Genomic DNA, 25,852 nt, shown 5'->3' with positions numbered 1-25,852 from the left:
GCCCCACTTCAGGCACAGCAGTCTGAATGTCTCTGATCGCTCTTAATTCGAGCAGATTGATCGGAAACTCTGATTCTTTCTTCGACCAGAGGCCCAGAGTCGACTGAACTAGGGCTGAAACAACTAATCGATTAATCGACAACTAATCGATTATGAAATTAATCGATTATTTTCATAATCGATTAATCGGCCAGTAACATAATGGGGTTAAAAAATAAAAATGAGCCCTTTATAGTACAAAAAGAGCAAATAATCACTACTGTAAATATTACTTTCACTGTTCTACAGTAAAGAAAAAAAAAAAAAAAACACCCTTTACAGTAGTGATCTGCTTTTTTTCTACTATAAAGGGCTTGTTTTTGTTAACCCCATTATGTTACAAAACGTCTTAGATCTGGTTCACATCTATGCGTTTTATGATGCTTTTTGCAGAAATGCAGTACAGTTCATTTACATGGTTTCCTATGGGACACGTTCACATCTGAAAGGGTCAGGGAATTTTAATGCAAAATTATGCTTTATTGGTTCAATACACTTCAATGGAGAAGCTGCAGAAAAGCATGTAATGTGTTTTTGTAACAATTGGTGTTTTTTAATCTGCCCAAAAAAAATGCAAATTGCAGTAAAATGACGTGCACAAATATCAAAACGCACAGCAAAAAGCACTGCAGAAACAGATCAAAAGCCAACTGTATAGGTGTATAACGAGCCTTATGCTGGCCACACGGATCAATTTTCAGATGAGAATATTCAGACGAAAAATCTTTGTACATTCGCCGAATGAAAGAATTTTATTTGAAATTTTCACTTGTTTTAACATTCTGTCTTTAAAATGAAAACCACTTACACTGTCTGAAAATTCCTTTGACTAAGAAGTTTTCTAATATCTCCAAATTTTCCCATCACTGTGGCTGAAAATGAACGTCAATTTGACCCACCTTTTTTTTTTTTTTTTTTTTATTAAGGTTATTAACCAAAACAAAAAATCGGCCAACTAATCGATTATGAAAATAATCGTTAGTTGCAGCCCTAGACTGAACCCCCATCACTCCACCCCAGCCGGATAGACTGGCGCCCGTAGTGATCACCGTCCATTTCAGAGGAAGGAACGATTTTCCGGACTGAAATCACCAGGGACCTCAACCACCAGATCAGAGAGTCCCTGACTGGTTGGCTCACCTAGATCTGTCAATCTAGGAACTACTGAGACTTGTCCTATTTTAACAAGATCTCCTTCTGCAGTACTCTGGTGTGGAACTGGGCGTAGGGTACTGCCTCGAAGGAGGCTACCATAAGTCTCAGTTCTCGCATGCAAAACCGGAGAGACGACCACTTGCGGTTCCTCAGCAGTTTCACCGCTGATCTGAGAGTCTGCAATTTGCCTGAAGGGAGAAAACCTCTCGCTTCTCTGGAGTCCAACAGTAAAACCTAGGTACTCCAGATGCTGGGTCGGCACAATCACTGACTTCTTTAGGTTCAACAGCCACCCAAATTCTTGCAGGGTCTGCATGGTGATCGCCATATCCTCCTCTAATTCTGAGGTGGAAGATGCTCTCAGGAGATCGTCTAGGTAGCCCACAATCGCGATCCCACATTGTCTCAGCCACGCCAATACTTGAGCCAGTACCTTGGTAAAGACTCGGGGGGGCTGATGCCAGACCAAAAGGAAGAGCCACAAATTGGTAATGGGCTTCCCCGACTGCAAAATGCAGAAACTTTTGATGCCGGAGGCATATGGGTATGTGCAGGTACGCATCCTGGATGTCTAAGGACGCCAGGGAGTCCCCTTGATGGAGTGCAGCAACTACTGAGCGAACCGATTCCATTCTGAACCTCTGCACTGTTACAAAGTGATTGAGGGTTTTTAAGTCCAAGATCGGACATACCCCTTCCTTCTTGGGAACCACAAACAAATTTGAGTAGAATCCCTGGAAGCGTTCCAATTCCAGAACTGGTACAATCACCCCGCGATTCAGCAAATCCCTTACCACCCCCAACAGGGCCTCCCGGCGTACCGGGGATACGGGTATGCTGGAGGGGAAGAACCTGTTTAGCGGCCAAGAGAGAAACTATCTTGTAGCCTGTGGAAATCAGGTCGCAGACCCATTGGTCAGATAACCGGGAAGACCACCGGGCTGCAAACTCCCGAAGATGACCCCCCACCCGAGACATAGGTGGGGGCAAACCTTTATGCGGTAGCACTTTTATTCGCAGGCTTGCGGTCCCAGGGACTTTTTTGACGGTCAGATGAAAAAGCCATTTGTGAGCGAAAAAGAGGGCCCTTGCCTGTGGCGTGTCTAATTAGCTTTCCTGGCCTGTGGGAGCAGTGTACTCTTACCAGTGGCATTTTTAATAATGTCATCGAACGAGGCTCCAAAGAGCCGGTCGCCAAGGAAAGGAAGATCCGTCAGGGCTTTTTTGTATGCCTGGTCAGCAGACGAGCATTTTAGCCAAATCAGGCACCTCAGCACCACAGCTGACACTGACGCCCTGAAAAACAGAGGGAGAGAATCCAGGGCCGCGTCACAGACTTACTTAAGGCCTTGCACTAGTTGGTCTGCTAGTTCCACACAGACAGGGGAGGCCTGTTCTCTCAATTCATGGTGCAAACGCTTTGCCCACTCAGTCAGTGACTGCGACACCAGTGCAGATGCCAGTACAGGTCACACGGCTGACCCCACAACCGTAAACAAGGAATGAGCCACCGCCTCGGCCTTCCTGTCCGTGGGATCCTTGAATGCAGGAGTCCCCTCAACTGGGATCGTGGTTACTTTAACCTGGATACTGAGGGGTTCACGACCAGAGGAGCCATTTCTTGAGAAGGCATTCCTCAAAGGGGTAATGCACCACCATGTATTTGGGGACCACAAAGGTCCGTTGCGGGCGACTCCATTCCTTGTAAATGAACAAATAAGTCCATGAAGTCCAATGAATCAAAATAAGTCCGATACGGGAACACTTTAGGTGAATGTGCTGGCTTGTGGGACCCAAAAGGGAAATCAGCAGAGGAATCCGCTGGCTCCTGAATCTCCAGGGTATCACGCACAGCTCTGATAAGTGCTCCAACTAGCGCTTTGTCGCGCACGGACCCGGACGGGGACTCATCCTCACTGTCTCAACAGTCCTGATCAGCATCATCTGACAAGACAGAGCAGGGGTCACCGGCCTCAGCTGGACCAGTGTCTGCGTCAGAGCTCTCCCCAAAGGACGGGGGGATGGGGGGGTAGGGGCCGCTTTTTAGCAAATTTCCTCCCACACACCGCCTATATCTTGGCAATAAACGAATTGAGGACCGCCGTCAGGGTGTCCATAGGGAACGCACAGTCCGCAGGTGACCCGGTTGCAATTGCCTGGATTTCGGGGGAAGAAACACCGGTTTCTGAAGCCATGCTGACCCTACCCTGGCTGCCACCCGAAGGGGACTTAGGACAGTGACAGTCCCACCCTCCTTGCTGCCGCTGACTTAGAGGTTCTAATCCACCGGACTCACCGCTCTGAGTAATTGCGCGCTGTATTACCGCAGTGCCTGTAGGTCCCCAGTGCTCCCAGATGCAGAGGTACCAAAGCTGTGTCGGTGGCAGGCTGTCAGAACGATCTAGGAACGATCGCTGAGCGATCTAAAAACGTGTCCAGTGTTCTAATAGAGAATCACTAGGAAAATGGCCGCTTGAAGCCCAGAAGCATGTCTGACCCTTGTCCACACTTAAAATGGCCGCCGGGCAGCGCCATGGGGGGGGGGATAGAGAAAACATGTGGCAGACACAGCGCTGCACCAACACAGGGGCAAACCTCACAGGCATCCACCGGGACTAAGCTTCAAGACCCAGGCACCCCAGTACAGCCAAACCCCCAGGTGACAGCCCAGGGCGCACACACACACCGCTTAGTATCACAGGCCCCCCCCCCCAGTGAGGGGGGAAAAGAGGGGAGTTAGGGACAGGGGAGAGAAGAGAGGGGGGCCCCCGAATCGACCTCCCAGGGAATGCCCAGCTGCTCCACCCTGCCGAGACAGGGAGAGCTGTACTTACCAGTCCTGAAGAGCTGGGAGTCATTCCATGGTAACTCTTGATCAGTACAGGGAAGACTACTGGCCCGGTATACTGTGACACAGACATCAGTAGCCCGGTCATATGTATGCCCAGGAGCATAAAAGCTGGCCTGCCAAGCGCGTAGCTGTGGCCTGCACACGCTCGATGGCCGGACTGGGGAGACTACAAGGAGAAGAGCATACAGCCTGTCACCCAGCCGGCTGTTAATGGCAGATCACAGGATCAATCATCTTGTGCAAAATGTCACGCTTCTGCAGGGGGGGAAAAAAAAAAAAAAAAAAAAAGCACAGACCGATGGGTTCCTAGGTCCTTCTCCTCCACTAGGCTAAATAAAACTGATGACTGCATGGCAGGCTGGAGGGCTGTTGCCCAAGGGACCTTTCCCTGGGCGGAACTGAAAAGTTCTGAGTGTGACATAACAAGTAATGCCTAGTATTCTCCTAGTAGTGGACATAACAACCCAATGGCTAAGAGGGGAGCTGCGTCAGTCGGTGAATAGAAGAGAAACATGTTTTGGCTCGAGGGGAACTTAAAATTTTACAAATAAAAAAATAAAACCACTGCAGTAAAAAAAAAAAAAAAAAATTATGTGAAATCAGGAGTGTCAACTTTTTGCTTACCTTGAACTGCTACCATCACTGTTCCAACCAGTTTTTTCCTCTTCATCTGATGTTACACCACTTGCAGCTATAGCTTCGCTTTCAGCATCTACCTCCTAACAGGAAATTTATCATTAGGAGTAATACAAAATGAGTGTACAGTAGCCAAAGAATACAAGGGAAAATAACTGTCAGAACATTTGGAGTTAAAAGAGAAATTATATATATATTATATATATATATATATATATATATATATATATATATATATATATATATATATATATATACACATATACACAGGGCTTGACAAATTTGCTTGGAATCTAGGAGCCAGCTTAAAAAGTTAGGAGCCAGGTCGGTAATGGCGATCCGGACCTGTCCCTGGCCTGACATGGAGACGAGTGAGGGGAAGATAGCGCCGCAAAACCCCCCCCCCCCCTTTTTTTTCCTTAATTAAAATAATTTTTTTTTTTTACTTTTTACAAGAAAAAAAAAATGATATATATATATAATATATATATATATATATATATATATATATATATATATATATATATATATATATATAATATTAAATTAATAATATATATATAATATAATGAGAAGCCATTTACCAGCCACCACACTCACCGTTGGGCAAAAGGCGCCAGATGACGCCCGCAATCACTTCCTTCTCTTCACTTTGGGAAGGAAATGGGCGGGCAGTGAAAAACAGGCAGGGGAGCTTCACTCCATTAGGAATTAGCATTATCGGAATAGGGTGTAATTTCTACATCCACCACAAGATGGCGCCAGACTACCGAAAGATTTTAGAAGGCCGTAAAGCCGCGGCCTCAATTACTGGCCGGCGCGGCCCGATGCAATTGCGCGGCGGAGTTCGGGGTCCAAATGGAGACGGGATACCCCAGCAGCGCTGCCCCAGTCGCCAGGACACGAATTCTAGGCGCAAATGCGACCAGGCGCCCGGGGTTTGTCGAGCCCTGTATATACACATATACACACACACACACACCTTTATATCATGTATATTTTTCATGAATGCTTTGAGCAGAACCAAAGCCATCTTGAGGAGGAGTTCTTTTTAGAGGTTAATTTGAGTTCACTGTCTTTAAAGGGATTGTAAAGTGAATTTTTTTTTTTTTCCAAATAACAAACATGTTATACTTACCTCCACTGTGCAGCTTGTTTTGCAGAGTGGCCCTGAACCTGCTCTTCTGGGGTCCCTCGGCAGCTGTCTCGGCTTCCTCCCGCAGGTGCTTCTCACATTCATGCGAGCTCCCTCGCATGGTGAGAAGCATCTGCGGGCGCTCTACCTTGATACAGCCGGCGGCTATAGCGGCTCGCTGTATCACACGGCCCCGACCCGGCGCTCCTCGTCAGTGGTTGTGATTGACAGCAGCGCGAGCCAATGGCTGCGCTGCTTTCCATCGATCCACTCCAGCCAATCAGCGGCCAGGCTGAACGGTGGAAAGAGGGATGAGCGCGGGACTTTCGAGGGGTGAGGTAAGTAAAACGGGGGGACTGGGGGCGCAGGCAGTGTCAGATATTTTTTCACCTTAATGCATAGAATGCATTAAGGTGAAAAAACATTTACCTTTACAACCCCTTTAAAGAAGACATTGTTTTTCTGTCTTACATGGAGGTTGTATCAGTCTTGTCTGTACCACCTTCCCAGACCATGAATTGAACACAGTCAAGATAAGGGAACATGAGCTTTACAGACCTAATCGTTATTTCCAGATTTAAACAACAGAGACAAGAGGGCTTATTGCACAATTATTATCGTATTGTATTTTAAATGTTCTTTTATAATATGGTTATAAATATATCTGTATTAGTTATTCATTTATAAACCTGTCCACACATCCTATTATTCTAAGGTTGCAAGTGTGGGTTCCTATGAAGAGTTTGTTCATGAAACTTATGTTTATCGTCAGAATAATGACTTTAGGTTCTAAGATCGTATTGGCATGAAAGTTTTAGAAGCTGTACTTGTGAGGTTGTAACTCGAAGTATAATGTCACTTTAATGGCATTTACCAACACAACTAATTGTGTGGGTACATGTTCTCATGCCTATATATTTTAAAGAAGCGCCAGGAAGGCTAGAGGAAATTGAGACATGTTGGACAGTATTAGACAATGGTGCTTTGCTAAGCCAAGGTCAGAAGGTCATGCCAATCCCATTTAAGGTAAATTCTGATACAACACTGCCCCCTAGAAGGGAAAATAGTCAGAATCTAAAATGGCCACCCATATATGGTTACCATAGAAATATAAACATCGCCATTTTACACAATCAAGTTACAAAGTAGACACATACATACCCACTTTTAGGGCAAGATAAAAAGTAGCTACAAACCACAGATCTGGAGTCTGATGAGAAGAAAGAGGTGGCTGAAGGAATGTAGGGAGATTAGGAGTCCCTTTGGGGGACTCATCACCTAGCTGAAGCTTCTCAATATGACAGACTTCTTAAAGCTCTGGTAACGTATTTGTTTATTATATATTTTTGGTAAATTGTTTTGACATATACAAAACAGAATCATTTAATATTGTGGTCTAGCATTTGGAGTTATGTCATGTCTACCTGCATCAAGATATAATTATTCTCCAATTAATAGACATACTCATTTGTTGTTAGTCTCTACAAAGCTAAGACCAAAGTCTGCATAATGGTTTTGTCATGATATGTGATTAATAGATTCATTCTAAATTTAACAGAAGCCTTGATCAAATTATCAAGCTGTGCACAATAGAACAAATTTTGTTTGTGTATTTAAGAGTATAAAGAAGATCTGTTTGTTTGAGAAGGATCACATAGTTAAAGTAAACAGATTGTTTACACCAGTCCGTGAAGACATGGGAAAATATTCACAAGTTACCAAGTCTCAAATTGTACAAGTATCATTCTAATATTGAAATGTGGCATTTTGTCATAAGAACTTGAATAGAAACGTGAATAAGATTATCTTCATCATCATCTCTGATATGTAGAAGTATACATTTGTATATCAGTTTATTTGTTTTATCACAAAATATACCTGATATTATTTTGCACTGTATTTTAATAAATATATATTTTTAAGCAATATCATTTGTATCACTTGTCTTCAAAATATCACGGATAAAACTTAAATTTCTTGTTTGTATTGTTAGAAAATTGTAACTCTCCCAAATCAAAGATTTGCATATTTTCATAATTACAATACTATTTTAATATTTCAGTATAAACATTCTGACATAACAGTACAACATGAAATGCTTACATCTGAGGAGTCATTTTCATTATCCAGGTCTTCTGCTGCCCCTGCTGGCTCTTCCAGGGCAGCTCTAGTGCGATAGTTGTGCTGGCCAGATAGCTGCTTTCTTGCATCCACAGGATCAAGTAACAGCTCAGTAGTGTTATTCTGTGCACAAGAAAGATTAAATGCAGGTCATAGGAAAACATTCTCCAACTTACAATACACATCTGTCAGACAAACATTTTACGTAACATGAAAAATTGTATTTCCCGAGTTATATATACAGTGCCTTGCAAAAGTATTCGGCCCCCTTGAACTTTTCAACCTTTTGCCACATTTCAGGCTTCAAAAAAGATATACAATTTTAATTTTTTGTGAAGAATCGCCAACAAGTGGGACACAATTGTGAAGTGGAACAAAATCTATAGGATAATTTAAACTTTAGCAAATAAACTGAAAAGTGGTGCGTGCAAAATTATTCGGCCCCTTTACTTTCAGTGCAGCAAACTCACTCCAGAAGTTCAGCGAGGATCTCTGAATGATCCAATGTTGTCCTAAATGACTGATGGTTATAAATAGAATCCACCTGTGTGTAATCAAGTCTCTGTATAAATGCACCTGCTCTGTGATAGTCTCAGGGTTCTGTTGAAAGCGCAGAGAGCATCATGAAGACCAAGGAACACACCAGGCAGGTCCGTAATACTGTTGTGGAGAAGTTTAAAGCCGGATTTGGATACAAAAAGATTTCGCAAGCTTTAAACATCCCAAGGAGCACTGTGCAAGCGATCATTTTGAAATGGGAGGAGTATCAGACCACTGCAAATCTACCAAGACCTGGCCGTCCCTCTAAACTTTCAGCTCAGACAAGGAGAAGACTGATCAGAGATGCAGCCAAGAGGCCCATGATCACTCTGGATGAACTGCAGAGAACTACAGCTGAGGTGGGAGAGTCTGTCCATAGGACAACAAATCAGTCGTACACTGCACAAATCTGGCCTTTATGGAAGAGTGGCAAGAAGAAAGCCATTTCTCAAAGATATCCATAAAAAGTCTTGTCTAAAGTTTGCCACAAGCCACCTGGGAGACACACCAAACATGTGGAAGAAGGTGCTCTGGTCAGATGAAACCAAAATCCAACTTTTTGCCCACAATGCAAAACGATATGTTTGGCGTAAAAGCAACACAGCTCATCACCCTCAACACACCATCCCCACTGTCAAACATGGTGGTGGCAGCATCATGGTTTGGGCCTGCTTTTCTTCAGCAGGGACAAGGAAGATGGTTAAAATTGAGGGGAAGATGGATGCAGCCAAATACAGGACCATTCTGGATGAAAACCTGTTGGAGTCTGCAAAAGACCTGAAACTGGGACGGAGATTTATCTTCCAACAAGACAATGATCCCAAACATACAGCAAAATCTACAAAGGAATGGTTCACAAATAAACGTATCCAGGTGTTAGAATGGCCAAGTCAAAGTCCAGACCTGAATGCAATCGAGAATCTGTGGAAAGAGCTGAAAACTGCTGTTCACAAACGCTCTCCATCCAACCTCACTGAGCTCGAGCTGTTTTGCAAGGAAGAATGGGCAAGAATTTCAGTCTCTCGATGTGCAAAACTGATAGACACATACCCCAAGCGACTTGCAGCTGTAATCGCAGCAAATGGTGGCTCTACAAAGTATTAATGCAAGGGGGCCGAATAATTTTGCACGCCCCACTTTTCATTTTTTTATTAAAGTTTCAAAAATCCAATAGATTTCGTTCCACTTCACAATTGTGTCCCACTTGTTGGTGATTCTTCACAAAAAATAAAAATTTTATATCTTTATGTTTGAAGCCTGAAATGTGGCAAAAGGTTGAAAAGTTCAAGGGGGCCGAATACTTTCGCAAGGCACTGTAGTACCGCAGTCCAAAATAATTTTGGCATTTCCCCTGTTCACACAACACAATATCATAACAATATCGTATGCATTTTTATTTTTTTTTCCAGCACAGAAAAAATAAGGAAGAATTATCAGCACCAAATAAGATCTGCATGTTTAGAAGGTAAAGACACTAAAACAGCAAATTAAGAGCAGGTTGAGCATCACAGTTAAGCCCCATTCTAGAATTTCTAGTTATTCCTGTCTTACGCACTCCAGCAACTTTACCCCCCTTCATGACCAGGCCATTTTTTGTGATATGGCACTGCGTTACTTTAACCGGTTCTCAACCGGTGCATGCCGATGTACTTCAGCAGAATGGCAAGGCTGCGCAAATGGGCATACCTGTACGGCCCTTTGAATTTGCCGCCATGCCATCTCGTGCACGCCATTGCGAGCTCCGCGAGTAGGATCGTTGGGATACCCGCGATCGTTTCACTGAAAGGAAGAACGGGAAGATGATAATGTAAAAGAAGCATCTCCCCGTTCTGCCTAGTGACAGTGTCACTGATCATAGCTCCCTGTGATCGGGAGCTATGATCAGTGTCACAGCTAGCCCATCACTCCTCAGGACACACTTAACCCCTAAAGCGCCACCTAGTGTTAACCTTGTCACTGCCAGTCACATTTAAACAATAGTCAATGCAATTTTAAAACTCACTGATCGCTGTATAAATGTGAATGGTCCCAAAATCGCACCAAAATTGTCTGTATCCGCTATAATGTCGCAGTCACGATAAAAATCGCTGATTGCCGCCATTATTGATAAAAAAAATAATAAAAATGCTATAAAAACTATCCCCTATTTTTTGCGCAAACTAATGACTGCTTATTGTGATTTTTTTTAACAAAAATATGTAGAATACATATCAGTCTAAACTGAGGAAAAAAAAATGTTTTTTAAATATATATTTTTGGGGATATTATAGCAAAAATATTGCTTTTTTTTTCAAAATTATCGATTTTTTTTTGCTTATAGTGCAATAAAAACTGCAGAGGTGATCAAATACCACCAAAAGAAAGCTCTATTTCTGGGGGAAAAATTACATCAATTTTGTTTGGGAGCCACGTAGCACGACCACAAAATTGTCAGTTAAAGCGGCGCAGTGCCGAATCGCAAAAAGTGGTCTGTACAGACAACTCTGGGGTAAATAAATAAAAATACAGTGGGGGTGTGAGACTTCCGGTCACGTGATCGGATTATCATGTGGCTATAAAGGCCCGCCCATTGCTGGGCTTGGCCGTGCTGTGTTTACCGCATTGCCGTGGATACAGCAAGGGCAGAAGTGACACACTGACTCCTTCTCTCTTGAGATTGGCTCTGCCTTACTCATGTGACTGTATAACGATCATGTGACCAGAACATGTGGCTTGAGTTTGTTTGTTTGGCTTTTCTACATGTGCTGACACTGACGAGTATAACATTACAACATTACCTTTGAGCAAGATGAAATTTAAGCTGAATTGATGACTTTTGATATTAGTAAGTGTGATTTATATGTTTTAAATCATGTGAATGATTATATATGTTGATTATTTTTGACTTAATGGGGACGATGTAAAAAGTTTTGAATATCTGTCTCATTGGCTACAGGCTTTTAATCATGATTCAATCAGCTGGGGATAATTAGTGGGTGGTTATAAATTTGAAAATGGTTGCAAGGGCCTCTTTATCCGCTGATGAAGTCCCGTTTAGGACGATACGCGTGCGGGAGGACCCTGGAATGTCACTGCAACCACCTTACTGCATTGTTTAAGTGAACTTCGTTCATCCATGCTTATAATCCAGCACTAGTTGTAGTGCTCTGTATGTGAGTACCTGTCTTTTGGCAATAAAATTTGTTTTTTTATCTATACGGTCTGCACTATATATATTTTTCTATTTTATAATGTCCATATAGGGAGTTTGAGCCATCATTGATGACAACGCTGTGATATCCAAGGAGCTGAGTTACATCTTTTTGATCCACCTGAATCCTGGTATATGACCACTGGCAGTGGTGAATGCTCCATTTGACCTATCTGTTCAGTCAGGGGTCAATTCTTTAAGGTGAGCGGTTTGGTGATGGGAGCACCTGTTTTCTGGGGATTAAGGATATCAGTATGCATTCTATCCACTGAGAAGAATGAAGGATTGTCGATCAGTACTATCATAGACTGTTCATTCACTTTGTATCATATTCCTTTTTATGTGGTTGTTTATCTCGAGAGACTTTATATAGTACTAATAGGGGGGTTTGTTTCAGCGCTGCACTGCTCTGTTTATGATGTTTCTTTGAGGTTTTTGTTATATTTACCTTTAGTGTTCAGCTGCTCCGTTACTTATACTGTAAAAAGAAAGTTTTTGTTTTGCGCTGACTGATTTTGCATTCAATACTGTATACAAAGCCGACCCTGTATGGGTAAGGCTGCATGTACCCAAGTTGAGCGATTATAGCCGCTAGCAATAATCACTGTTCTCACGCTGAGAGAACACATTGGCTGCGCAGGAGTGATTCCTGTAAACAACCGTGGTTGCAGGAAATAAATTTGCCCTCTATGGCCAGCCAAACCCCAAGAATCTATGAAGGAATTTAGCCAGTGTAGCCAATGACTTACCTTTGAAGACGAGGCTACTTTATTTTCTCTCACGCTATGACTGGGTACAGTTTTCCTTTTCTCTTCTGCTTTATAGAGATGTATTTCTTCTTGACCTTTTGCGGTTCGCCATTCTTCCTGTTTACTAGGAACAGAATGAGAATAGACTTAGCAATGAGCTGCATAAACACACACAAAAAATAAGTTTATACAATTCCACAGATTAAAAAAAAAGAAAAAAGTAATTGAAAAAAGCAGAAAATATATTACTGTGTGTAGATGTTCAAGAGCTCCTGAATAATAAAAAAACAAAAACAAAAAAGTGTAACCCATGGTGTGAAAAACTATACCTGGCTACTCCAGGGGAGAGTTCAGGAACTACCACTCTCCGACTCCAGGCCACTAGATCCCTTTCAGTTGCCATCTCACTGCGGGGAGCATTGCTATGCATCTGTCGAACACCTTCAATCTGACCGCTGCGTCTTAATCCAATATTTGGCGGAGAATGAACTTCTGGATTGGAGCTGATAGAAGCTGCAGGATTACATAGACAATTACAGTTAAAATAAATTTCTAGGAAATTAAAGGGGTTGTAAAGGCAGAAGGCTTTTTTTTATCCTAATGCATTCTATACATTAGGATAAAAAGCCTTCTGTGTGCAGCAGCCCCCCTCAGACTTACCTGAGCCCCCTTTATGTCCATAAGAGTCTCAGCAGTCCGAGATTCCCCCATCCCGACTGGCACCATTGGCTCACGCTGCTGTCAAAATCAGCTAGCCAATCAGGTGAGAGCGGGCAGGCCCAGGTCTGCCTGAATGGACGCAGGGAGCTGTGACTCTGCTTGGGTGACCCCATAGCAAGCTGCTTGCTGTGGGGGTACTGAACAGGAGGGAGGGAGGGACCAGAGAAGGAGGATCTGGGCTGCTCTGGGTAAATTCACTACAAGTGGCAAGTATAACGTTATATTTATAGGAGGAAAAAAATAAAAATAACGGAGACTTTACAATCATTTTAAGAGATTTACTATGGTAGCCAAACATCAGTATAATTGCAATAAGAATAATAAATGTAACTTTTTGGGATAAGGGTTTCCACTAAATAAAAGCAGATCATTGCAAGCACACGTCAGTAGCAAACGGTTTGTCTCCTCCCTATGACTGCTACTACAGGTTGTTCTGTTGAAAAACAGATTTACTGGCCAGATCACCAGGTGAAAATAAAATAAAACTAATGCCAGCACATTTAGGAATTGGTAAGCTGCAATAAAATAAATGTTAGCTTTTTGGTTTAACGACTTAACAACCAGCTGCCGTAATTATACATCGCTACTTTGACATTAAATACCGTTGTTATGGCAGCAGCTAGCTGCCATAACCCCAGTATTTTTAAAAACAGTGGACTGTCCTTTCTAGATAAAAATGGTCTCAGCGGAACAGTCGGCAGCAGTGGAGCTGATCCATTCTTCTCCCCTCACTGCCTGGATGCCGAGTGGGGAAAGATGGCAGAAGTGACGTCAAATGTCACTTTCGCCCAATGCTCTTAAAGGGGAATTTTTTTTATTTTTCCACATGACATTTTTTTATTGCATTTTAGTGTAAATACGAGATCTGTAGTGTCATGGCCCCCCATGCCCATGCCCCCCCCCCCCCCCACCACCACGCTCCAGTGCCCTCTGCCGATTACTGGAGCTGTTGGTAGCGGCGAAGGCGATCGGATCCCGTGTCCTCCGTGGTATAGAGCTGAGTGAGGGGAAAATGGCCCCCACCCAGCTCCATATCAATTTGCTCTTAAAAGCAACTTTTTTTATTGCATTTTAGTGTAAATATGAGATCTGAGGTCTTTTTGACCCCAGATCTCATATTTAAGAGGTCATGTCATGCTTTTTTTCTATTACGAAGGACGTTTACATTCCTTGTAATAGGAATATAAATTACATTTTTTTTTTTTAAAAGAACAGTGTAAAAATAAAAAAATGGTAAGATTTTTATTTTATTTTTTAAACACGCCACGTCCAGCCGAGCTAGCGCGCAGAGGCGCTCGTATAGGAAAATGGAGATCAAACCACACATGTGAGGTATTACCGTGATTGATAGAGCGAGAGCAATAATTCTAGCCCTAGACCCCTCTAACTCAAAACATGCAGCCTATAGAATTTTTTAAACTTTGCATATGGAGATTAAGGGTAAAAGTTTGCCGCCATTCCACAAGCGAGCACAAATTTGAAGCATGACACGTTGGGTATCAATTTACTGGGCGTATCATCTTTCACAATATAAAAAAAAAATTTGGGCCAACTTTACTGTAGTCTTATTTTTTAAGTCAAAAAGGTGTATTTTTTTCTAAGACCGCTGCGCAAATACAGTGTGAAAGTATTTCAATGACCACCATTTTATTCTTTAGTGCGCAGTACGGGGCGGACGCTATATGATGGCCGGACACTATACAGCAGAACACCGGCCGGCCGGAATGATATCTCCCACGCGCATGCGCGGGAGGGACGGTATCGCGGCTCCGGCCACTCACAGCGCCGGAGCCGCGATACCCGGAAGAAACGCCGAGGGAGCATGTCAGCTCCCTCGGTGTGGATCGGGCCAGATGTCGGGGCCTCGTTCTAAGGTATTTCATAATGAGCTAGTATGCGGTGCATACTAGCTCATTATGCCTTTTGCTTTGCAGGTTTAAAAAAAAAAAAAAAAAAAATTTGCGGGTTTACTACCGCTTTAAGGTGGTTAATACTGCTTTAAAAACACTGCAGCATGATGGGGATATTTTGTAGACTCGAGAAACCAGAAATCCCACAAAGAGAAACATAATAGAATGAGTGCTGCAGGTTTAGGCATATCAGTGCCTAGATTTTTAGGCTTCATTCATACTGGCACTCCTGTGTTTTAGCTTTCCTAAATGCAGGGGGGATCATCTGGGAAATATGAACATATTATGCCTCCCAGATCACTTTTTATCGCGTTTATAAAGTGTTCCTGCTTTAAAAGCAAGTTTAGCCACACTCAGTGTTTAAACGGATCATGGATGCCTTGAATTCTTTTTTTCTGCAAACGCAGCTAAACTGACCATGTCTCAACAAAGCACTTCACAGCATAAATTGCATGATTTAAACATTATATGCATTTAGAAATATCCTATAAACACATAGAAACAGTATTGACACTGCCAGTGCAAATAAGGCCTTAGAAGGAGTTTAAAGTAGAATTAAACTCACTGATTTAACGATTTGCTAGCACACTTCTAACACATGTTCTGAACACTGTTACAGTTAGAGACCACTACTGTATAAATACATACTTCCATAGGGCTTGCAAGGAAATGCAAATTATTAAAAAAAAAAAAAAAAAAAAAATGTATCTGACTCTTATGAAGCGAATGCGTAAATTTTTTTTTTTTTTTAATCAAGCCATCTTTTTATTCATTTTATATACAGACAAGAAAAAAAATATAAAAACAAAAACAAAGGACATACAACCCCAGCCCGTATTAAGAGGGGAGAAGGGGAAAAAAAAAAAAAACAACACACACCCTGGCCCCCGTGCTCCCCCTCCCCCCCGCTACTCATACGTTGATCCTCTCCTCTCTTGTCATACTTCCAAGATATCAAACCACCATTCTCCATATTTTTGTAAAACATTTTATTACAAAAACAGAATATTGTAGACACAAAACTCCGGGTAAAAACATCGGCATGCCTATTAAAACTCACATAACTCCCAACATTATTTCCAAAACATCCTAGAATAAAAGAGAAATGATGTTTGATACTGCGCCACGGAATACACAAAACAGGAGACTAGAATGAAATATATAAAGAGAATATTTGGTAGTAAGAAAGGAGGAATGGCTGCCTCTACATATTACTACCACCAAGGTGGAGCAAAGAAAATTAATAGAGGGGTGTAAATGTGGCGCTATTAGGATTAACAATAACAAATAATAACAAATAGAAACCAGGTGATAGAGACCTACAATTGCTGCAGATTCTCATATGAAAAGCCCCTTTAGGATGAAAGAACATTGAAAATAGGTAAAAATTGCTAATTGTGTTGCAACCTTTGCCTAATTGTAGGATTGCAATAGAAAAAAGGCGGTGTGCTGAAGGTGTTCTGCCTAATGTATTTAGGCCTTAATTTATAAATGGAAAATAACCCAAAAAATTACAAAAATGTATAGTGTATAATTGGTGATAGGTTAATGTGTATGGGGGTGCGAATTCTCTGTTACCATACAATATTAGTTGATCCTATTGTATGCCAAACATGCGTTTGACCCTCTGTTGCAGTATCTGACTACATACAACATGCGATCATTAGCAGAGATATGGCAAATCAGAATACCAAAACAGGTATATAAAATATATATAATTGGTATCCCACTTTAAAAAGCAGTAAGTAGGCTTTAAAAAGGCAAATACAAACAAAAAAATAGTTAAATTAGCCCATTAGTCAAACGATGGCTAAATAAACAAAATCAGTGTCCGGTGTTTTATCAGAATGACGTTGTTTATCCTTTTAAGTGACAGTGGTGCCATTGATATTATCCATGCTGGTAGTAGAATTGCACTCACCAGATGGTCTTGCCCCCCCAGGGGGACTGCGTCTTCACAGTATAAGCCACTGCGTAGCTCTCTGGAACCAGCTGGACACTCTGTAGATCACCTACTCCTCTGCTGCCACTTCCAGCAGTGTCTTCTCTCTACTTCCTCCCGAGGGGAAGAAGTAGAGAGGAAGTGACAGCAGAGGAGTAAGTCATCTACAGAGTGCCCAGCTGGCTCCAGAGTGCTACACAGTGGATTATACTGGGAAGGCACAGTTTTTTTTTTTTGTTTTTTTAACGGAGTGCAAGGTTTTGAACTGTTATGAATGGGTTTCATGCATAACTGCTGTGATTACTATTGAGATCTGCGATTGGCCCACAACTATCACATGGTGCTGTGACTGGACCAGGTACCATATGATAGCTGTGGACCAATCGCAGCATCTCAACACCAGGCACAGCTGTTATGAATTAAACCTATTTGCAACAGTTGTGTTTAAGTGATCGCATATCAAGTGATACCCCAGCCTCTCAAAGCGTTGGGGTACCGGAAGCCACAATCTGCTGTATCTTGTGGCACACCCAGAGATGTAAAAAAGGTATGTCGCCTGGCCTGTAGCTACTGATCACAGTAAAACTACTGTGGAGAGGCGGGAAGTAGTTAAATGTGGGCAGAAAGCCACTGAAGATTTCAACTGCATTCACACAGTGTCTAGAAATGGTACTTGCCTCTCGCCATGCGACTGTTGATGTTCCCGGTCCCTGCATTTATCCTCTGGTCTTGTTCCTGCTGAAGCCTCTGAATAAGACTGTCCAAAGGACTGACTTCATCATTTGCTTGCTGGCTGAGTACTTGGTTCAGCCCTGTGATCACAAATTCAGAATATTAAAATATCTTTAGCCAATATTCTATGCAAAATGAAAAATGGAACACCACATAACTACAAAATGCAGCGCATTACATTTTTTAGCATGTTTGCCTAATATACTCTATTAGCATCTGTAGTGTTGACACTGAGCCATAATGCAAGTCAAACTTACTATGTACCTAGTAAGAAAGTATACATAAATAATGCAAATATAGAAAAAGCCTGGTAACACCAAGCAAATCAATAACTATATGTTGTGAGTTCATGATGAAATACATTTAATATTCACTGGCAGAGATTAGAGATTTCAGTAGGCCTAAGTGGATGAACTATCATTTTGATATTATTGAACGGTTATCCTCTTGGAGACCTTTAAATCAAAATACATGATTTCACATGTTTTTCCAAATGTTCAGGGGATTAGTTATCTATAACTATTACAAACCCTGTATTGAAGAAAGACTGGAACAATGGTAGCTTTTGTCACCAAACAAAAAGATGTGTACTTATCCTTGTTGGTTGGTGAGAAGACCAAACCTGCATAGGGAACGACTAAGTATTTATCACATGGAAATAAACTAGGAAAAACCATTGTGCTCAAGTAAGGACTGTTTCTTTGGACAATATACAACCACGAAGACAAAATTAAATAGCCGACACCTTGTCCAACAAAACCTATTGCATGAATTTTTAGGGACTTGTGGACACAGCTAAGCTATCTAAACATGTATTGGACTGCTCTAAGTCCATCTCAAAACATGGTGTTAGAGAGATGTGAATGGATATGCAAGGCAGAAATATTTCAAAGTACCTATGATTATAAGTCATTTAGATTATCTATGATATTTGTAGGTCACAACAGAGATATTATAATTTTAGTATCTAATGATCTAAAGAACTTTGTCATAAAGAAAATATATATGAAAGTGTGATAAGTAGAAGTGTTTTAGCAACGAATTTGTATTCTGAAAAACCTACAATCGTGAATTATATATCAGAATTATCCATATAAATAATTTTATGTGATATTGATATCTATAACCTGTGACCTTTCTAAGTGGACCAAATTTTTATAGATATACATATATATAACCATTTTATATAATAATTATGTTAAGCATACTTTCTATTATCAATGAACACTAGAGATAGATATTCGTTAGAACATATCTAAAAAAAAAATAATACACATTATAAATATAAAATATATTAACTTAAAGAGATAAAACCACCAAAACACATGTGAGACACCTGGTGGTTGAAGGTGCTATTACCTTTAAAATCACACTCCTGAGAAAGGTTAATTATTACGTTTTGACTGCCAATGAGGAGGGACCCACCCTGAGAAGGGGCATTGGGAGAGGCACATACTCCCAGACAGACTGACACTCATGCACCATGCATGAATACATATTTTTACATTCATGAAGATCCCTGGTGCTTGGCACTCGGAGGTCACAAGAAGTCAAGAAGTAATTCCTCTTTAAGTGTATCCATGTTAAAGCCACGGCATCCATCTTAAAAATCCTGGTAACCAACAATCCATTCTAGTAGCCATTTGGAATGGGTAAATATGCCATGGTGATTATATCTTGTATGTTCTCTTAAATATTGATGTATTGAATATTCTATTATTGATAATCGTTCTCCTGAGTAAATACCCGCCTTTTAGATTTTTTTTCTCTACATTAAATTTTTCATTATATATTTCTTTTTGCATAGTTGCCACTTTTGACAAACGTCTAATTTATTTCACATTATTAACCACTTACTTACCTGCAGTATAGTAACAGTTTAATGTGTGAAATTCAGACGCTGTTTAATTGTCAATTCTACCGAGAAGTTATCATTGTGATATTACATCCAAGGTACTACGCCCATTTTGTGGGTGTTTCCATTAATTATCAAGGTGTTCATGTGACACAATCGATATTTTAATTTCATGTACATATTTGTTTTTTGTCAACCAATAAATGTAAGTATTTTGTATGATCACTTGTCTCCGTGAATAAGTTTCACATGTATAGACTGTCATATAGATTGATTTTGTATCTTAAAAATATCTTCGTTAAAACTACTCATAATAAATACTGGGCGGGAAACGGTCCTTAAAAAGCAAACATATATAACCATACACACAACAATTAAAGTAATACTAAATTCTGATAAATGAAAAAAATATATATTCAAGTATGTATTCTTAACTTCAAAAAAGTACCTTCTATTCTATTACTCCGAACCCCCTACAAAACTCAAATTTTTTGTTTTTGCTGCTATCATCTGACTTCCTGTAAGAGGTTGGCTATGTTCGTTCTCCATGATGTCCCATATGTAACGTAGCCACCCCTCATACTCACTCCCACGATGAACTATGGGATTTGCTGTGTGTATACGCTCTGGGGCGCGCACTCGAGAGCATCCGTGACTGCCGGGTCCACAGGACCCGGCGCATCACAGATCACGGTAAACGGCCGCTCATCGCGGCCGTTTACCATGTGATCGCTCCGTCAAATGACGGAGTAATCACTTGTAAATAAACGTCGGTTCCTCCCTCCCCCTCTCTGTACCGATCGGTACAGCGGAGGGGCAAGAGATCAGTGTCAGCAGCACTGTGGGCTGCATCTGCAGTGCCCACATCGCTGCTCACCGAATTTAACTCTGCAATACCCCCCCGCCAATGACCCCCCGCCAATACTCTGCCAATACCCCCCCCCCCCCGCCAATGCTTGGCCAATACCCCCCACCCCCCCACCAATACTCGGCCAATACCCCCCCACCAATACTCGGCCAATACCCCCCCCCGCCAATACTCGGCCAATACCCCCCCGGCCCGCAATACCCTGCCAATACTTTGCCATAAATTTCCATACCCAGCCATACTCGGTGATACCCTGCAATACCCAGCCATAGACGTCCCCTCGCCCTCCGATGCTTCTACCGACTCACCAATACAATCAAAGCCAGAATCTTTTTTTTCCCAGCCTAGAGGTGAGATGTGGGGTCTTATTGACCCCATATCTTACTGTAAAGAGGACCTGTCATGCCATATTCCTATTACAAGGGATGTTTACATTCCTTGTAATAGGAATAAAAGTGATAAAAAAAAAATATTTTGGGGGGAAAAAATGTCAAACTAAAATAAAGTAAAATGAACAATAAAAAAAAAATATATTTTTTTTAAAACGCCCCTGTCCCCATGTGCTCGCATGCAGAAGCGAACGCATACGCAAGTCCCGTCCACATATGAAAACTGTGTTCAAACCACACATGTGAGGTATCACTGCGAACGTTAGAGCGAGAGCAATAATTCTAGCCTGAGACCTCCTCTGTAACTTAGAACATGTAACCAGTAAAAAAAATGTAAAGCATCGCCTATGGGGATTTTTAAGTAGTGATGTTTGGCGCCATTCCACGGGCATGTGCAATTTTGAAGAGTGACATGTTAGGTATCTATTTACTCAGCATAACATCATCTTTCACATTATGCAAAAATTGGGCTAACTTTACTGTTTTGTTTTTTTAAGCACAAAACATGTTTTTTTTTCTCAAAAAACGCATTCAAAAAATTGCTGCGCAAATACCATGAGTGATAAAAAGTTGCAACGACCACCATTGTATTCTCTAGGGTCTTTGCTAAAAAAAACGTATATAATGTTTTGGGGTTTCTATGTAATTTTATAGCAAATAAATGATGATTTTTACATGTAGGAGAGAAATGTCAGAATTGGCCTGTTTGTTCCAGAACGCCTGATGGTGCTCCCTGCATGTTGGGCCTCTGTATGTGGCCAGCCTGTGTAAAAGTCTCACACATGTGGTATTGCCATACTTGGGAGTAATAGCAGAATGTGCTTTGGGGTGTAATTTGTGGTATGCATATGCTGTGTGTGAGAAATAAACTGATAATATGACAATTTTGGGGGGGGGGGGGGGGGAGGAAAAAAAAATCTTGATTTTTCAAAGAATTGTGGGAAAAAATGACAACTTCAAAAACCTCATCATGCCTCTTACTAAATACCTTGGAATGTCTTCTTTCCAAAAAGGGGTCATTTGGGGGTATTTGTAATTTTATGGCATGTTAGGGTCTCAAGAATTGAAATGGGCCGTCAGTACTTCAGGTGTGATCAATTTTCAGATATTGGCACCATAGCTTGTGGACTCTACAACTTTCACAAAGACCAAATAATATCCACCAATTTGTACTTATTTTTACCAAAGATATGTAGTGGTATAAATTTTGGCCAAAATTTATATAGAAAAATTACTAATCTGCTAAATTTTATAACAAAAACGAAGAAAATTTCATTTTTTTTTTAACAGAATTTTCAGGCTTTTTTCTTTTATAGCACAAAAAATAAAAAACCCAGCGGTGATTAAATACCACCAAAAGAAAGCTCTATTTGTGTGAAAAAAAGGACAAAAATTTCATATGGGTACAGTGTTGCATGACTGAGTAATTGTCATTCAAAATGTGAGAGCACCGAAAGCTGAAAATTGGTCTGGTTAAGGGTGTTTAAGTGCCCAGTGGTCAAGTGGTTAATCTGCGTTTGTTCACTTGTAGCTATTCAATAAAATTAAGAAATTTTAAGAGCAATAACCGGAGTGCGGGTAATTTTTTCCCACATTACTCTATTCAGCCAGCGACTGTGGATCGAGCACCTGGGAGCTCTGCTATATGTTGTATGGGTAGTAGCACTGACCTGTTTATACTGTTCTGTGCAAAACCACTGCACAGAGCAGGCAATTATGATTACTGAAAAGAGAAAAAAAAAACAAAACAACAACAACCTTTTAATAAAATTGCTCTCAAGGATAAGATCACTTTTGGAACATGTTGCATATTCCACCTGTTTTTAGGGTGGAACATAGTTCGAGCATTTGCAGCCCTCCCCCAGCCGCTCATCATGACAGCGAGCCGGGGTCTCCTCCCTGTGGTCACTATTTGAAACGGGGCAGAGGCTCACACAGACACATCATTCAATTTCCTGTGAACAAATGCCTACAAGTACTGCCACAGCGATTGCAGCTGACTGCTTATAGTTTTCAATGAACTGCGAGGGCACCGGTGAGCGCCCTCACAGTCCATTGATCTTCCGGTTCCCAGGTAGATGTCTGCCTGTACATGGTCTGCAGGAGCTGGACATTGCACCCATGATCATCTTATCACTGGTGAAATGCTCTGCAAGCACCTTAGAATAAAATAAAAATAAATAAAAAGCACGTGCAAAAAAAATGCATTTATTTTTATTTAAAGGTGAACCTATCCTTTACAAAAAAAGAGAAGGAAATCTCCTAATTCTTCATAGAGGAACAGCCGGAATTATCAAAAATATAAATAATTCTTTATTGAAAAAGTCCACATATGTGAAATTTTCAATAAAGATGTATTTATATTTTTGATCATTTCGATAATTCCAGCTGTTATTCCATGAAGAATTACTTAGGAAATTTCCTTCTTCCCCCTTTTTTTGTATGCTTGCCCTAATTCAGGAGGAACACAACTCAAGCCTTTGATTAAAGTGGAGGGCCACCCTGAAAAAAAAAAAAAAAAAAACATGAAAAAAAAAAGTTACCAGAAATGCCTGTTGCTAGGCACATCATCCTAATATGCCTCTTCCTCCTCCGCGGAGATCTTCTGGTCTTCTCTCCTCCGTGCGGCGTCTTCTGGGTAATGGGTCGCGCTGTGTTCTGGGAACTGCGTGTGCCAGAACACAGCGAGCCCCATTCACAAAGCGCTGCGCGACTCGCGCATGCACAGTAGGAAACGGGCAGTCAAGCTGCAAGGCTCCACTGCCTGTTTCCCTTAGCCAAAATGGCGGCACCGGGACCCGAGACCGAGGGACAGGTCAGCCTCGGGCGGCCGACATCGCGGGTGCCCTGGACAGGTTAGTGTGCTTATTAAAAGTCAGCAGCTAGTGTTTGCAGCTGCTGACTTAATTTTTTTTTTTTTTAAACCAGCCCTCCTCTTTACGTTAACTCTTGAGGCGATGGTATTCAATTACTTTTTGAAGAATTGCTAAAATTTTGTTTTTCCTCTCCAGTCTAGCTTGTATTAGGTGTAGCCACGGTGTCATTTATTTATTTTTTTTGTTCAACCTATCCTTTACATGATACATCCATATTTCTCAACCTTTTTTCAGTTGAGGCACCCTTTAAAAATGATATAGGCAATCTCAAGGCATCCTTAAATTATGGTCAGTCTCGAGGCACCCCACTCTAAAATGTAAAAAACTACTCTAACAGCTTTACATAATGTAGCAACATGCACACATAAGACACCCAACGTTAAAGGTGATTTATTCTTCCACAGCAAAATACACTTTTGTACACTGGTACTGACGGCCCATTTTAGATATTTGTTTTATTGTATGAATTGTTAAATTTTTTCCTTTTTTGTTTTAACATGTAGCAGAGATCTTGATGAAAAGCGCACTATAAATAAAATGTATTATTATTACTATTATAGTATTCCAAGGTTTCTCCTCTTCCTCAAATTCTCTCCATCAGTCAGCTAATGTCACCCCAGTGTGGAGGGAGAGGGGCACAGGAAGGTCTAACAAGGATGCTGTGGAGGCAACAGACATCCTCCTTATTAAAGGATGAGGTCATTGGTTGTTAGGATACCAGTATCTAGAAAGTCATAATGTGTAACTAAATGGCAGGCTTCATCCACCTGCTGGCTTGTATACACATTTTTGATACATTTTTAAGCATTTTGCCAAAGCACCCTGGTTGAAAAAAAGCTGCTTTATGTAGTGGATGTGTATGGCTTATTTTTGGAGAATAAGGTTATTTAGTTTCACTTTAAATGACATGACGCATGAGACAAAATGCTATTATAAATATTGTGACAATTTGTTTGCAGTATTAAAGTATAGCTGTACTTTTAAAAACATTTTCCCAAAACCAATCCTCCTCCCAAGCTGCCACAGCCTTCTCTGAAATTGAGTGGGTAAGCACTTTTTTTTTTCTTAACAAGAAAAGGTTTATTCAAATCTTTACAGTACAAGCGATGAATTGGTAACATTTTCATTACAATAGGGATTACCATATAGCGCAATTAGCTAATATCCCAAGAGAAGAAAGGGGTGGATCGGTGGAAATAGAGGGAAGACAGAGGATTATTACCTAAGCAATAAGTGGTCCTTCAATGGGGTCCTATTCTAGGATGAGAGAGGGTGAGAACTGCTGATGAAACGCATGGCGAAGTTGGAAGTAGCGGAACATCATCCATCGTGGTAATGTATATGCATTTTTAAGGTCGGGGAAGGAGCGCAACTTTCTGTTTGAAACATGTTTAAGATTCACTAGCCCTCTCGTTGCCCAAACCTGTGGGTAAGGAACCCTATTCAAATGTGGGAGATTTGGCTTACCCCAAAAGGGGAGTATGTGGGGAGAAAGTCTCCGGACAACGATAACGGGCCCTCACCCTGTGCCATACCAAAACAGTGGTACGCATCAGAGCAGTAATCCCGAGGTGGGATTTTGCTGCCCTGAATACAAATTTTCTAAGGGTGAAATATGACCCCATGATGGCCGTCTCTAGAGTAACCGCTGGATCATCTTTAGGCTGGGAGAACCACCATCTTACTGTTACCAGGACGGCCGCCCAGAAAGAAGCCTGAAAGTTAGGTAGGGACAAGCCCCCCTGAGTAGGAGGTAGCTGTAAAGTAGAAATGGCCAAATGGGGAGGTCTCCCATTCCACACAAAGGATGATATAATAACCTGTAATTTGTTTAAAAAAAAAAAAAAAAAGTAAGCTGGAGGAACCAGAGAACTATGAAAGAGATGGAGGAACTTGGGTAAATATACCCTCTTAACAAGATTCACTGCCCACTGGAGTAAGAGGGAGAGAGCTCCAGGCAATACATTTACGAGATATGGGTGTTAATAAGGGGTTGCTGTTATAGTGAACCTTAAGTGATACAAAAAAGTGCTAGTGCTTAATAACACCTCAGACGCGATTTAAAGCAAACCTTAAGTGATACTAATAAAGTGCTAGTGCTACTAAAGTAAACCTTAAGTAATGCAAATAAAGTGCTTAAATAA

General features: G+C 41.2%; 1 protein-coding gene across 2 annotated transcripts in view; it reads right to left on the bottom strand.

Moving 5' to 3' along the window:
* PHIP (PHIP subunit of CUL4-Ring ligase complex) overlaps positions 1-25,852 on the bottom strand; it is a 232,351-nt gene that overhangs the window by 105,509 nt on the left and 100,990 nt on the right. For both annotated transcript variants that reach the window (XM_077487347.1, XM_077487346.1), the window contains exons 18-22: positions 17,666-17,800; positions 12,746-12,929; positions 12,417-12,540; positions 7,920-8,060; positions 4,670-4,764 (exon numbers count right to left, since the gene is read on the bottom strand). In XM_077487347.1, the coding sequence (XP_077343473.1) occupies positions 4,670-4,764; positions 7,920-8,060; positions 12,417-12,540; positions 12,746-12,929; positions 17,666-17,800 (679 nt within the window). The remainder of the gene's footprint in view (positions 1-4,669; positions 4,765-7,919; positions 8,061-12,416; positions 12,541-12,745; positions 12,930-17,665; positions 17,801-25,852) is intronic.

Source organism: Lithobates pipiens, unplaced genomic scaffold (assembly GCF_037356315.1).
Source record: "Lithobates pipiens isolate NorthernLeopardFrog02 unplaced genomic scaffold, aLitPip1_a1.2 Scaffold_18, whole genome shotgun sequence".
NCBI lineage: Eukaryota > Metazoa > Chordata > Amphibia > Anura > Ranidae > Lithobates > Lithobates pipiens.
This window is presented reverse-complemented; position numbering and strand designations above follow the sequence as displayed.